The sequence below is a fragment of the Molossus molossus genome, unplaced genomic scaffold (assembly GCF_014108415.1).
Source record: "Molossus molossus isolate mMolMol1 unplaced genomic scaffold, mMolMol1.p scaffold_m16_p_18, whole genome shotgun sequence".
Taxonomy (NCBI): Eukaryota; Metazoa; Chordata; class Mammalia; order Chiroptera; family Molossidae; genus Molossus; species Molossus molossus.
Window position 1 is genome coordinate 35,810,358 of NW_023425353.1, and position 15,458 is coordinate 35,825,815.

At 45.7% G+C, this 15,458-nt stretch overlaps 1 protein-coding gene across 1 annotated transcript in view; it reads left to right on the top strand.

The window, feature by feature from the left end:
• The first annotated feature begins 12,346 nt into the window (after window positions 1–12,346).
• The window catches only part of RYK (receptor like tyrosine kinase), a 100,974-nt gene continuing 97,862 nt past the window's right edge, over window positions 12,347–15,458 (top strand). The window contains exon 1 of the mRNA XM_036267417.1: window positions 12,347–12,784. Coding sequence (XP_036123310.1) covers window positions 12,553–12,784 — 232 coding nt within the window. The 5' untranslated portion in view covers window positions 12,347–12,552. The remainder of the gene's footprint in view (window positions 12,785–15,458) is intronic.

The window sequence follows — 15,458 nt, forward strand, 5'->3', positions numbered from 1 at the left end:
GTTCTTGTTCAATACTTGCCTCTGCTACTGTTAACAGGTTAGAGCACCTCACCGCACATCTGGGCTTTCACCTGGCGGCCATTCCACACCATGGGCCACACCCTCCTGCTCTGATACCTTTCTGGAGTGCTAGACGCCCCCCCCCCCCCGCCCCGAGAAAGAGAAAGTGTGTGCTCAGTCACTGATGTTCAGACACTATCTACTTTCTAGAAGTTTGGCTCTGTGGCTAAGCACAGTTTGGACACGTCATCCTTCAATGTCAACCCAGGTTTCAGTACAGACTGAGTCTGAATTCTGGCTCTGCCACTTACTACCTATTTTGGTCAAGTTACTTAATTTGTTTAAATCCCAATTCTTTCACTTGTGAAGTGGGGGTTGTAATGGGGCTCTATCACTTGGTATGTGAGGGTTTAATGAGGTTTTGGGTGTAAAGCCCTCGGCCCTTAGTAGGTACCCAATAACAATAGCTCTTAAACTATTATGACAACTAGGTTTTCAGACCTCCGTGGCCTCTTGAGCCAAAAGATATTAGCAAGTACAACAGAAATAATAGCCAGTAATGGCCATTCACAAAACTCAAGTGTGCAAATTGGAACGTTAGCCATCTCTTGAGTTGGCCTTCGTTTCTGACCCTGTGGTTCTGGCCTGGCTTCTGGAGGACATCTGATCCTGGTGTGTGCAGTCCCACCCCATGACGTCTTGGCCAAATTTGGGATGAGACTCAAACTGGAGCTCAGAGTTTTGTTTCTTCTTCCTCTGCTCCTCCCTGGTCTGGCATAATCTAACTTTGATCATCAGCATAGTCACCATGTAGAGGGAGAAGTGGGTCCCTTTTTGGTCTCCTATGCTTCTGGGCCCCATGCTCTTGTCAGCCACTGATGTCCTACAGTCTGTGGTGCTCTCTCAGAGATGACAGTGTGGCAGCTCTGGTTAGTGGCACATTCTGTTCCGTTTCAAGGAGCCCACCCTCGTCCTTCCCTCACTCTAAGGAACAGGCCTGTCCCTCCCTTACATCCTGGAATAGGCCAAGCTCATTCCCCAACCAGACCAGCTAAGCCGTGGCTCTCTGTGAGCTCACAGAAGCCTTCCGAGTCACGCTTGGGCCTGTGAAAAACTGGAGCCCACTCATGCCTACATGAACCATGCCACCATCCTTCTTGCTTCCTTTGTCAGAAGATGCAAGACCCATATGAGAAACTGCAGCTGGGAAACTGAGCCCAGAACCCACCTGTCTTCCGGTCTCTTAGATCCCCCTGTCCTTCCCAGCAATGCTTTTCCCCTCCCCTTTCTCTTCACATCACAACTAATGTTGAGGGGGAGGAGTTATTCTTCCTCTAGAGTTCTGTCTCCTCTTTCTCCCTCCTCCCCCTGCACAAAGCTCTTTTTATGTAGGTGGAGGGGACACACACACACACACACACACACACACTTATACACGGTGGAAACCAGTTCTCCGAGTTTGTGCATGCTTTCCAGACTGTTTTGTCTCCCCTCCACCAGAGAACAGAACGTCTTTGAAATGATAAGCTCACCAGTCTGCCATTCTTGTTGTTGGCAGCCTTTGTGTGGTGGTTGAGGAGAGCGAACATGCTATTTGATGTCTCAGCTATTATTCTGCTGCAAACTAATACTTCATGTTCAATCCTGTCTCTGGAGGTACATGGCTTTTACTAAGTCAGTGTAGCTGGAAAGAGGTCTACCAGGCTGCTCAATTCCTGCAGTGGGCAGAACCCCTTTTATTGTGCTCCAGCTGACCCCTCCATATCCCATTCCAATCTTTTAATTTAATTTTTATGAAAGTTGTAGATACATATAGTGTTAAAAGCCAAACAATTCTTTAATATGCTAGAAAACAGTGGTCTTCTGGTTCCCTCCCCTTTCCTCCACTCCCGGTCTCACTTTAGCTGATTATTTTGATATTTCTATATTGCTAGAGAGCGGAGTTATATGCTACTTCTTGATTTTTTAGGCACTATTTACTGATTTCCAAGTAGGGGAGATAAAGATTTAGCTCTTTTTAAAGACGCCCACACATGCTAACCTTCCCTTCGTCCATCAATATTGAGGGTTTACATTGGTTTGGCAAGGTAAACGCGAGTCACAGGTGAGCCCGAGAGTATACTTTAATTTTAATTGCCTGTCATTTCTCTTGAATAACTTTTTGTTTTCCTCAGAGTTAATAATTGTCCCTTTCTCCCTCTGCTTAATTTTCTTTGTATTTATTTCTAAACATTGCCCCTCCTTGGGAGCTGCTCCTAGATTCGTCCATCTAATGTCAGACTATTGCTTTCTTGGTCTTCAGTACGGCTACCATTTCATATCAGTTCTCTCCTCTCTCCTATTTTCTTTTTCTTTTCTTTTTTTTTTTATCCTCACCCGAAGACACTTTTTCCCATTTTTTGTTTAGATAGAGTGGGAGGGAGAGAGAGGGAGAGAAACATCGACGTGAAAGGGACACATCGAGTGCTTGCCACCCTCACGACCCAACCAGGACTGGGGACAAACTGCAACCGAGGTACGTGCCCTTAGCGGGAACCGAACCCGGGTGTCTCTGGACTGCAGGCCAACGCTCTAACCGCTGAGCCAAACCGGCCAGGGCTCTCTTTCCTATTTTCTAGCTCTATATTTTTGTTTTACTTTCTGGGATATTTCTTTAACTTGTTATTTCAACTTTTATATTGGCTTTTAAATTTTTATTGTCACAGTTTATTTTCTAAATGTGGTCCTTGTTATTTTATCTTTTTTTTTTTAAGCAATCCTTTTTATTTTACGAATACTATATTATCTCCAATTTCTCTAGGAATATTATTATCATCAAATTTTAAATATTTTCATCTATTCCCAATTTGTCTATTTACACAGATTTCTTTTTCTTTGCCTTTTTTTTTTTTGAAAGAGAGAGAGAGGAAGGAAGAGCGGAACATCGGTTTGTTGTTTCACTTATTTATGCATTCATTCATTCGACCAGGGATGGAACTAGCAACGTTGGCATATGAGGACAAAGCTTTAACCAAATGAGCTACCCAGCCAGGGCAGTCCTTGGCTTTTATGTTTAAGAATGACCTCAAATGCCTAGTGACCTTTGATGTCTGTTGCCTTTCCTTTCATATTTAGGAGTGAAGCTTAAAATCTGATTCTTCACTAGTAACCTTTACCTAGAGTAATAAAGGTGGAAGGGATACCAAGTGTTAGTATCTTTAGTGTTTTTTTTTTTTTTGGACTGATCAGATTCCCTGGAGAAATCTTCCAATCTCCCACCTGGCTGCCAGCCTCCTGGGCGGTAAGTGTAGGAAGAGGGCTGAAGATAACGGGGTGGAGGGCTCTTCTCTATTCAGTGTGCAGACTTTCACTCTGTCCTCTATTTTTAGTTCGGTACCTTGGCTCCCATCAGTGCCTGACATCCTCTAGTCCACAGACCTCTGTTGTATCCTCTCCAGATAATAAACGTTTAGCTTTGTGTTGAGTTTGGGGAGAAGACCTAGGGATCTATACACCTCTCCAAGAGACACTCAGTCAACCCTCTTATTCCCAGCCCTTCCTGCCTTCCCCTTTCGGAGATGCTGGTGCCTCAGTTCCTGACTTACGTTTTAGCTAAGTCAGTGACCACTGTTCATCTGCTTTCAGCTCCCCAAATATAGTTACTGTTGTCTTTATTCCTATTTCCCTTTGTCATTTGGGGTTATGTCCTTAAAAAAAAAAAAAAACCACAATCCCTTTCCTGCCATTTTCGTAGGGTTCAGGGAAATCACAAGTTGTGTTCAACCTGCCATCTTTAAGCAGAATTGTCTCATTCAATTTTAACCCCCTTTCCTGGTTTCACTTGGGAACTATCTAAACTAGATGCCATGCTATATCCTCTACAACCTTGCTCCTTTTTCTTTTCACTGCTCTGGAAAATTAGCATTAATATTGCCATTATTCTTTACCCTTCATAAAGGCACCACCATGTGCTGGTCCTACTTCAAACACTTGGGATTCATCCTTGACCTCTGCTTCCTCCGCCCCAATCTTACTTAATCTATCATCAACCCTACCGATCCTACCCCATACATACCCCTCCGGTCAGGTTCCCCATTCCCATCCCACTGCCCTGTCCTGTGTAGTCCCAATCCTCTCTCACCTGGTTTATTGGGGAAATCATGCTGTCTGGTTTCCCAGCCTCTGGTCTTACCATTTCACTTCTAGTCCATCCTCTAAATCTTCACCGAAATTATCCATCTAACATGCTTGTCTGTCCGTCATGCCTCTCCTAGGCATATTTAAGCAATAATTCTAATTGCAGCAGAGAGGGAGGAAAGCTAATATTTAAAATCATAACAGACTGCAGCTGCGTCTTTCCCTCAGGCACGCATTCCTCCTGAGCATAAGGCTCTTTGTTCGACAGAACACCTGGGTGGATGTGGAAGGTGAACAGTTGAGAATATAAAACAAAGAGATAGTTAAACTCCTCTGCAGAGGACATAAACCAGAATTGGGGAATTTAAAGGCATCCTGAAAGGGTAGAGAACAGAGTAAGACCTTGGGAGGTAGGGGGAGAGATACCGTCTCACCATCTCGGTTACTGCAGAGAAGTGGGCGACTGTCATGTGGAGATTAGAGGTGTCTAGTTTGTCCTCTCAAGATTTGGACCCATCTGTGCTGGTCTAGAACCCCTCCCACTCTGCCCTCCCCCTTACTTCCCTTTGCCCTACATCTTTATTAGGTTTACTACGTAAACACTGCCCCACATGATCATGCAAATGGAGGAAAGGAGTTGTGTTCTGTCTGAATCTGCTCTGCACAGAGAACTAAGAACAGAGGTGGAGGGTATCCCTAGTGTTGCTGGAAATTCTGTGTAGGGTGAAATTGGAGCTTGCAGATCCTAGGAACAAAAGGGCTGTGTGTGTGTGTGTCTGTGTGTGTCTGTGCATGTATGGTAAACCTATTGAAAGCAAAGGTGGGGTTTCAAATCAATTATGTTTACATTTCTAAGAGTGTTGCCATTTCTCCTCTGTGCTGTATCATCACTATGGTAGTAATTTCACAGCTACATTTCCTGTGGGCCAGGCAACCGATTGGGTGCTTTGTATGCACAATCTCTTGACCTCTTCCCTGAATCCCAGCTGCAGAGTTGGTGTTAACTCCATTTACAACCAAGGACCTATAAGTTGCCTGGGGTCACAGAGCTGGAGGGGGTTAGGGAATTGGGGTCTTAGCCTTGATCTGTCTCACTGCCATTCACTGCTCTCTCCTTGCTCCCGGATAAACTTTCAGCTACTCATATAGGCCCCGATTTTCTAATTGTGGTCAGGTTCGCTCTCAAGTCTGAATAAAAATATCAAGTCTATCCACCTATTTTGCAAACTGGATGAGTTTACTCCAAAGAAGCACAGTGTTCCTGTCAAGGGGCCCAGTAGACTAGGCTAACATCCCCTTCACTGTAAGCCCAGTGCTCCTTCCATGGCATCAAACTTGTAGAACTGGTGATGCCAATAAGTGTGACATGAGAAAAGTGTACTGTGATTAAATAAATATGGAAATTACTGAGTTAGGTAAAGTTCAACAGGATTTCTCACAATCTTCAATATGCCCATGTGCATTTGATTCTCCCAAACCAGGCACTGGAATGCCATGTTTCCCAAACTTACTGGTTAGACAGTTTGGTGGAACAATTCTCAACCTCTTACCAACCTGGTGTGTCATGGAATGGAGTCTGGGGACTCTGGCTTCCTTTACAGAAAAGCACTTTGAGAAAATGCAGGCATTGCACTTAGCAGGGGGTTTTGTTAATGCAAACTAACCACGTTGGAAGGGTGGGAAGGACAGTATTGACGGTATTTTCTACAGGAAGAATGAGGACACCTAGAGTTCTGCAGGATCTCATATCTTCCCACTGACAGTGTTGGGTGGAGACATATGCTGAAGAGCAGGGATATTGCGAGTCAAGGGACAGACTCCACAGACCTTGAGAGAAAGGACAGAATCTAGCAGAAGGAATCTGAGGAGAATGAAGCCAGATATAAAAGAACACGTACCTAACAGGTAAGGACAACTCCAGAGTATCTCTTAAAAAAGATTTTTTTCCTTTATTGATTTTTAGAAAGAGAGGAAGAGCAAGAGAGAGAGAGAGATGGAAACATCGATGAAACAGAACATCCACTGGCCGCCTCCTGCATGCCCCCCACAGGGGATTGGGCCCACAACCTGGGCATGTGCCCTGACTGCAAATCAAACCACTGACCTCTTGGTGCATGGGTCAATGCTCAACCACTGAGCCACACCGGACGGGCAGTCCAGAGTATTTAAATTACATGTATGACATATACCTTTATTTTTCTCAGTCAAACAAAACCTGGCTCTGAGGCTCACCCATACTGGTCAGCAAGAAATCTTGTACCAGTTGTTTTCTGTTCCCTTGAGTAATGGCAGAATCCCAGGCTTGTCTAGCCCAGAACAATGGTTAAAGATAAGCTTTTGGTCATAGTTGACCACTAGGAGGATCGCCAGTGTTACTCCCGCTATGCAGATTTGGACTTCAGCTTGGACCAGCACTGTCATTCTAGGCAGAACTCTGAAATGGCCCTCCCAGGCCCTTCATCACAGACAGGGCTTAGTTACAGGGGCCCCCATGGAAATCAGGCCACCACTCAGTGTCCACAGACATTCAGCCTCCTCACAGAACCTGAAACACTTCCCTTTTGCAGCCTCCACAAACTTTTATTGGCAGCTATATACACCCCTCCTTCTCTGGAAGCCCTAACCTAGTCCCCAGCCCCACTCCCAATTCATCCAATTTAGCTTCTTAACTAAGCTCCTGAGAGCACAGGTCTGGTAACTCTCTCCTGGGGGGGAGGAGAGCCAGGCGAACCTTAAGCATTTAAGGATACCATGAGCTAAAGATCCTCTTGAGCAGGGAGAAAACAATGCTTTTTCTTTCTTCAGCTGATGAATTCATAGCAGACACCCCGAACAGCACCATTAAAAAAAGATGTTTTTCAAGAATGCATTGTGTCCCAACTATACCCTTTATTTGTTAGGATTATATTTGTAGTAAAAGAAAGGAAAAGGTTAGAGACAGCGTCAGTAAAACAACGAAGCCCAGGAAGGGAAATTCAGCCCAGTGAAATCCTAGTCCCAGCAGAACTTCCCCCATGTGGGGCTGGGAAAACCGCTGAGTGATCCTGACCACTTGAGTGGAAAGAACACTCTACGATCTCTACTCTCTGCGTTGGCACCAAAGCCTGGAGTGCTGTGTGCCTGAGCACACGAGTCAACTTGTCATGAACACATGCTGCGCAACATCAACAGCAATAAATGACACTAAACGGCCATGCGCAGTGAAAAGCAAAAGAATAGGAAGGCTGGCAGCAACAGTTCGTGTATGTATTAACTTGTGCCCAGTTGTTTGGTCAAACACCGGCCTAGATGCTGCCGTGGAAGTGCTTTTTAGATGTGATTAACATTTAAATCAGTAGATTGGAAATACCTTCTGTAATGTGGGTGGACCCCAATCTAATCTGTTGAAGGCTTTGAGAGCAAAGACTGAGGTTCCCTGAAGAAGGAATTTGGCCTCCAGACTGCAACCTGGAAATCCTGCCTCAGTTTCTAGCCTGCAGATTTTGGACTCAAGACCACAACATCAACTCTTCCCTGAATTTCCAGCCTGCCAGCCTGTTGTACAAATTTCAGACTTGCCAGCCCCCACAATTACATAAGTCCATTCCTTAAAATCAATCTACCTCTACCTCTCTCTCTTATCGGTTCTGTTTCTCTGGAGATCCCCAACTAAGTAGGTTACAATTACTAAGAGTGGACTATTCAATAAACACAATAAATAGAGTTTGAAAAAAATGTCTCCCCATATGGATAAATAAAATCATGCCATATACCACATACAGACATAAATTCCACATGGACTGAGGAGCTCATTTTTAAGAAGAGAAAAGTACAAAAGCATTAGAAAAATATAAAAATTATTCATTGTGGAATCTTTCTTAAGAAAGACACAAAATCCAGAAAACATAAAGAAAAAGATTGTAAGATTTATCTAAAATAAAAACCCCAAATTTAAATTGAGCAACAGACATCAGGACATCATAACCAAAGTTAAACGAGAAGAGATATAGTAAAAGAAATTATCTACAAATCGATAAGCCAGAAACAAGCAACGAGAAAAGAGTTAAAAGATGTGGACAGGTACTTCACAAAGTAAATCGAACGGGCAATAAATCTAAATATGAGAAGATGCTCAACTTCACTAGTGAGGGAAATGCAGATTGAACAACAAGTTATTTTTTCCCCCAGACTGTCAAAAGCAAAATGAAAAACAATGATGTACTGTATTACCATGGCTCTCTCATTTATGCCATTGATGGTAGTAAATATTGGTGAAGTCTTTCGAAGCACAATTAAGCGGAATCTATCAACAGGAAAAGGTAACTCCCTTTGACTCAGCAATTCCACTTCTGAGAATCTACCCTTCTGAATATCTACATATGTGCACAAAGAAGCATGTGCAAGGATGTGCAGTCTATCACCAGAACTGTGAAGTCTATCATGGTACATCCCAACCAAGTCTATCACTGTACCACTGTATGCTCTGTCATGCAAGCATCCTCAAGACCTTAACTTATTTTGATCAGTGAAAAAAGCAAATTGTGCAGACCATTACCTTTTGTCTGATTCCATTTATGTAAAACTGAAAAAAAAAAAAAAAAGCAACTATACACACACATGTATAGTTGCATGTCTAAACACCTTTTTTTTTTTTTTTTTGGAGGTAAATGTTTGGAGAAAGGGCTAAAGAACATATACCAAACTGGGAGGTGGGGGAGAGCAAGGATGGTTTGTATCAAGGAGGTTGTTCATATTTCACTCCGTGTACTCCTGCTGCTTGACTCCTTTACAACACAATGGGTTAATATATTCCTTGTGGAGGGAGAAGCTTTAAAAAGTAAACTGCCCTATAGCACACAGGGTAGCATCCCCAACTGCTCCTAGAGAAGAAAGGGACTGTTTCTGGAACTTAGAGCCACCCCTTTCTAAATCCCTTCCCCAGCTAAATAAGCACAGTCCAGGTTGGGGGTTTGTTCCCAGGGCTCTGAGCTGGGTGTCTATCCATGTGGACATGAGCTGAGACTCGTAAGTGGGGCATCAGACCCAAAGCATTGAACACCTCAGTCATTTCTATTATCACAAAGGCCTCCCCCTGCAACCCCTGTTCCCAAACACTCCAACCCACACATCCTGCTGTACCTCAGGCCCAAGTCAGTCCTTTTTAAAAGAGTAGTGAAAATCCCGATGATAGTATTTTCCAGTTTTCTGAAATTCGACTCCTGGAGATGCAGAATAAGGTCAACCACAGTGAAAAGCAAAACCAAGAGCAGGGGCAGTGCGTAGAGTATGGTGGTGAGTGCAGCCTTCATTTCCTCTCGGCAAAGAAACCTCAGGAGGCTGAGGTCAGGGCTTCCCAGCATTTTCACGCTGAGGCTTATTGGGAAATGTCAAAAGTTGCCACCCACACTTTGGCTGGGGAGTGAGAGGAGACTCCTTCTCCAGGGATGGGTTAGGGGTTGTGGGAAGACCTTTGTGTGAAACCAAGTACCCTGCAGAGTCAGGAAAGACTGGGAACTGGCTCCTTCTCCGGGGAGTTAAAGTGTTGGGGAGTTCACAATTTTAATCTGATTCAGAAGTTAACATTTAAGTATAGATTTGAAGAGGTGAGAGATGAAGCCATGTGGATGTCAGAAGGACGAGCATTCCAGGGTCAGGGAACAGCAGTGCAAAGGATTATGTCTGGTGTGTTGGAAGTACAGCAAGGAAGCCATTGTGGCTGGAGCTAAGTGAGTAGGGGGAGATCAGGGGAGATAAGATCAGAAGGGAAGAGAAAAAGGTGGAGCATGAGCATTGCCTTGATATTTTTTAAAAAAATAATTGGTGACTTATTAAATGCATTGATATCTTATGAGGACTTTGCCTTTTATTCTAGATGAGTTAGGGAGCCATTGGCAATCTAAGAGCCAGGAGCAACATGATCTGGCTGACGGTTGACAGGATGACTGGCTGCTGTGTTGAGAACAGACTAAAGGAGTAAGGGGAAAGCAGGGAGGCCAGTGAGGTGACAACTGCAATAGACCAAAGGACAGCAGAGCTGAGTTTTCCTTGACAGAGTGGTCAGTATCACCTGGAGGACCCATGATGCTCTTTGGGGGACAACGACTCCTTAGAACAAATGATAAAATGTGTATGCCAGTTCTCCGTGCGTTGCTAACAGAAGCTGTTACTTCTATTAGTCTAGGAGGGGGCCTAGGAGTTTGCATTTCTACAAGGTTCCAGGTGAGAATTCTGCTTGCCTGGCAACCACGATTTGAGAACCACTTTTTCTTCATAGCACCGATGATAACGTGCCACAAATATTTGTTTATGGTACATCCTTAAGGAAGTACCTTGCTCACCTCTGTGTCCCAGTGCCAAGCACAATGCTTGGCACAAATGTATTGAGCTTGGCTCTGGGCCAGGTATGGTGCTATCTCGAATGAAGTTCTTGAGGACCCCTGGTTTGAACCGTTTGGCGGTCATTGGTGATGAAACTGTCCAGAAAGCGGTCATTAGAGGGAAGGGATTAATTATAATAGCAATAACAATGGGTGTGACTGACATGTAGCCCTGAGTCTGCCTAGGTATTTTACTCACATCTTCTCCAATTAAATCTTGTAAAAACCCTGTGAATCTGGCATCATCATCCCAATTATATGAATGAGAAAACCAAGGCTTAGAGAGTTTAAGTAATTTTTCCCAAGGATACACCATTAACAAGTACTAGACAGACCCCAGCCAGGCCCTACTGACAGCTCTGCCCTGTTGATATCACAGACTACCTCAAGGAGTCACTGATAAGAAGAGATTGTTTCGGAGACAGGAGGTTCCTTACTTGGGCACTGTGAGCCATTTAAAAAAATTCAGGGAATATGCCATCCTTTATAAAAACTCCTCCTGTCTGAATGAGCCCTGTTCACACAGCACATTCCCAGCCATTCCTGATAGGCAGCAGTGCCTGCTCCAACAGCATTTTTGCTAACCTGTGTGGTTTTAATCAGTCTCTGGTGGAGCACTTTTCTCAGCCCTCACGCTCTACCCAACCTCCTTCTGCAGGATGATGGGTGCAGTATTATGCTGGGGGGCTGAGGCTTGACATGTCTAGGCCAGCTTATCTCTAAATGGAACCCATCCCTCTCACTCCAGAAGGAGAAAATCAAGTTCCAGGACTTCCGGCCTGATCAGCTCTCTCTTCCCCCAGCCTTCCCAGAGGATAAAAATAGCCGCCTCTCTGGGCCTCACTGCGGTGGAGCAACTGCTCCTGGAAGCTGCTTGGCCCAGGAGCAGCTGCTCCCTCAGCCGCAGGCCTGCTGGAGGCTTGGGGGTCAGGCCCCGGACCTGCCCATAGAGGCGAGGTGACCCTGGCAGGGCAAGGACACTTGTAAGTCTCACGGAGAGAGGGGGCACCTGGAGCAAATTTGACCGCGATGGTGGGTGGCTCGCATAAACACATCAGGAGGCCTAGAGATCCTCGCATGGCTTCGCTGGGCTGCCTCTAAAAAAGACCACATACCCGTGATTCTTAACCTCCTTGGGGGATAAGGACTCCTTACAACAAATGATGAGATGCACATACCCCTTCTCTGTGTGTGCTCAAGCATACACACAGCTCACAGACACAAGCACACACTCAAGACGCACACACTTTTGCACACAATGTTACATTCTTGGGAGAGGGGGCTGTCAAAGCCTGGAGTGAACCATAGGTTAACAACCTAGATGCGGGTTGATAATAGGGACGAAGAACAACTATGAAAAATAAAAATTTGCTACATTTAACAGTAGGTTACTAAAGTTTGCCAAGCTCTTTTTGGAGAATAAATATATAGAGTATATATGCATCAGAACAAACACAGAAATGTTAATGTTGACCTCCGATGGTGGGATACAAGGTGATTTCTATTTTGCTCTATTTTCTCACTAAACAAAAAAAGCAAGTTTCTCTTTGCAACCAGAGTGGCCACATCCAGGCATTTCCCTGGATCTGGGGAGCCCACTCGGTTGCAGGCGCGGCTCCGGCCGGCCTGCCCGCACTCCCCGCTGCGGTGAGGGTGTTGCAGACAATAGACAAGCAAACATCAGGCTGGTGACAACGTGGGGCAGGGGCAGGGGCGGGCTCCCTGAGAGTGACCAGAGAGCCCTTCGCGGGCGATTGCACTTTAAAATCAAAGCGGTCCGCGCCGAGCCCGGGCCCGCACGGAGCGGACGATGCATGCGCGCGCGCTCTCGGGGCGGCGGCGACGCGCACGGGCGCGCCCCCGCGGCCAGCCCCTCGCCGTGGACGATGCCGCCGAGGAGGCGGCGGCGGCGGCGGCGCGCTCCGGCGGTCTAAAGCGGCGGCCGGCTGCCACGGGCCGGCGGCGCGATGAGCTGGGCGGCCGCCCCCGGCTCGGGGCTGTGAGGGGCTCGGGGCCGGGGGTGGGCGGCGGCGGCTCGGCGGGCGGCCAACACTCTTTCCTGGCGGCGGCGGCGGTGGCCATGTGCGGGACGGAGCGGCCGGGGCCGCCGCGCCGGGGACGCCTCCCGGGGGCCCGCGGCCTGAGGGCCCCGCCGCCGCCGCTGCTGCTCCTGCTCGCGCTGCTGCTGCCGCTGCTGCCTGCGCCCGGCGCCGCCGCCGCCCCGGCCCCGCGACCCCCGGCGCTGCTGCCCGCGGCCGCGGGGCCCAGCGTGAGCCTCTACCTGAGCGAGGACGAGGTGCGCCGGCTCATCGGTGAGTGGGGCCGCCTGCGCGGGGAGGGCGGGTCGGGCCGGGGCCGGGCCCGGGCTGCTTCCGGCCGTCGGCGGCCCAGTCCGCGCGCCGTGGACCGCGGCCGGTCCCCTCCTTGTACCCCGGGGCTCCCCATCCCGTCCCAGCGCCCGGGGTCGCCTCCGGGCCCTGGCCTCTGCCTGCCGTGCTGGCTGGGAGGTGTGGTGCCCGCCTGGCCCCCGCCCCAGGTCAGCCTCGGCTTCCCCCTCCGCCCCCGCTGCTCCGCCACGAAAAGACGGGGGGATACCTTGGCCGCCGCGGAAGAGCCGGGATGCACCCCAGTCGGTCCTGCACACAGCCTCTTCAGCCCTCACCCGAGTCCCTCGAGGAAAGCGCCCTTACAACTGTTCTTTCCTGCCGCACCAGGCTTCGTGTCACTTTAGGGCCCTGGGTTTTGGATACCTCGAAATCCCCGTTTTATATGTAGAGACTAGATTTGTAAACGCTTGGCGGTGGTTTTGATGCCCCAGTGGAGGCCACACTACTGAGCTCATACTTTCTGGTTATAGTGCTTTAAAAAAATAATGAGAAAGAGAGAGAGGTTATAAGCATTACCCGTTCGTGGCAGTCTCCAAATCTTGCAACGCATAAGCATACTTTTAAATAGTGAATGAATCTCCAGGTAGCCTGCCCCTTTTAGCTTCTTGTCTGGAATGTGTTGGAATTTGGACTGATCCTGTATTTCTGGGCCACTTTCCTACTTTGAATACTTAATAGGGAAAGGAGAACTTGGCTTTGGGTCAGTTGGTTCTATTCTGCATAGTTAGCTTTGTCGTTTGGGAATTAATTAAAAAAAAAAAATAATGGTGTTCTCGTGTTGGGACTTTGTGGATTCTGGAAATGACCCTTTAGAGGAAGGTTTGATAGAAATGGCCCCAAAAGGGAAGTCTTTGGTAGTTGCAGACACCTAGATACTTACTTTCTTTTGTGTATTATGTCAGTCCCTTTATTTCATCTCAGGTTTGTGGTGCATCTGAGCGAAGGGGGAAAGTTATTTCTCTTAAGCATTGATCGGTCAGTTTTATTTTTTGTAAATTAAAAGACTTCCTTGAGGTCTTTTGAGGAATTTCTATTAGCAGACTGTTTAGATATTGTTACATATATGAGTTTGCAGTCTTTAACCAAAAAAGAATGCTGTGTTTTTATAATGTCTTGCATTCTTAATCCTTTTTACTCCAGCTGAATCAGCTGAAGTTAGTTTAACTGAATTAAAACTGCAAATTGGGTTAGTACTGTACTTGGAACCTAAAACTAAGGTTTAGAAAAAATAATGAATGCTTATAAATTGACTCATCTCACATTAATTTTTTAAAAAATTTAATATATTCATGGTTTTGTAAAATTTTTTCTGTTGTTAAAAGCTTATATATAATTTGTGACTTTGTTTACATGTAAGAAACCACTCTGGAGGGGGTAGGGGACAGGGGACAACCAGAGGCTGACATTGATTGAGTGCCTGCCATATACCTGCCCCTACTTGTTTTATACACATCATTCCTTGTGACCCAGAGAGGTAGGTATCATTATTCCCATTTTAAAGATGAGTAAAGTAAGGCTTAAGTAATTTGCTCAAGGTCACACAATTTAGAAATATTTCGAAAATATCGAACATAGTGTTGACAAAGGCTGCAAAGTTTTATTGAATGAAATGAAGATATTGCTTTTTCTGTAGAAGTTTGATTTATGGCATGGTGGAAAATAATGATTGCAAGTTAATACTTGAAATGATTATTTGTTACCTGATTGATGAGCAGGCTATTGGGAACAGAGAGGGAGGATTACCTTACTGATCAACCTCGGCCACCTCTGGAGTGAGAGGGACCTTTAGCAGTATTTTCTCTAATGCAAATAGAGTTGATCTGTTACAGTGGGTCTCTTGACTGTCTGCCCTGCCAGATCCAGGGCTTCTCCTTCCATCCCCTTCCCATGTCCCTTAAACATTCTACCTTTAAAGTGTTCCTTGACTGCATCTGGGTGCAGAAGAGCAAGTGGGTAGGACTCAGGTGTATACTAGGCATCCTGAGTTCTCAGAATGCAGTTTCCCACAGAAGATCTAATAGTATTTATGACTACATGAAATACTACTTTGTACCATATTTTTGTATCCTTATGGATTAAGTGTCTTCTGAAAGCTGACTTGGGAAACTAACAATTATTTTATAATATTTCTAAGACAATGAGTTTGGAATTCCAAGTAAGAAACTTATAAATGAAGTTGATAGTGACAGCTTTATAGATTGAGTCAATTGCTTTTGATATGAGAATAAGTTGTTGTTTTAATCAATTAATACATGCACATAATTTATAAAAAATCAAATAGTGTTAAAAGGCTCAAAGTGTAAAACAACAGTCTCCTGCTTTAGGCCTTTTAATCCTCCAGGCTCTATTTTCCATTGGAAGCTAGTCTTAAACTAGTTCTGCTTATTTTTCTCCTGGTTTTTATTTTCATGTTTCTAAATCATTGTATAATAAGCATTTGACTTTGTAGTATCATAACTGAGTACTTTCTCTCTTCTCTCCCCCAACTCCCTCAATATAGTTACATAACAGTTTTTGGTAAAATCAGCAGTCAGTATTTACATTATTGTGTACATATTTATTGCTCACTTAATGAGTTAAATAGTGACTCATGAATATG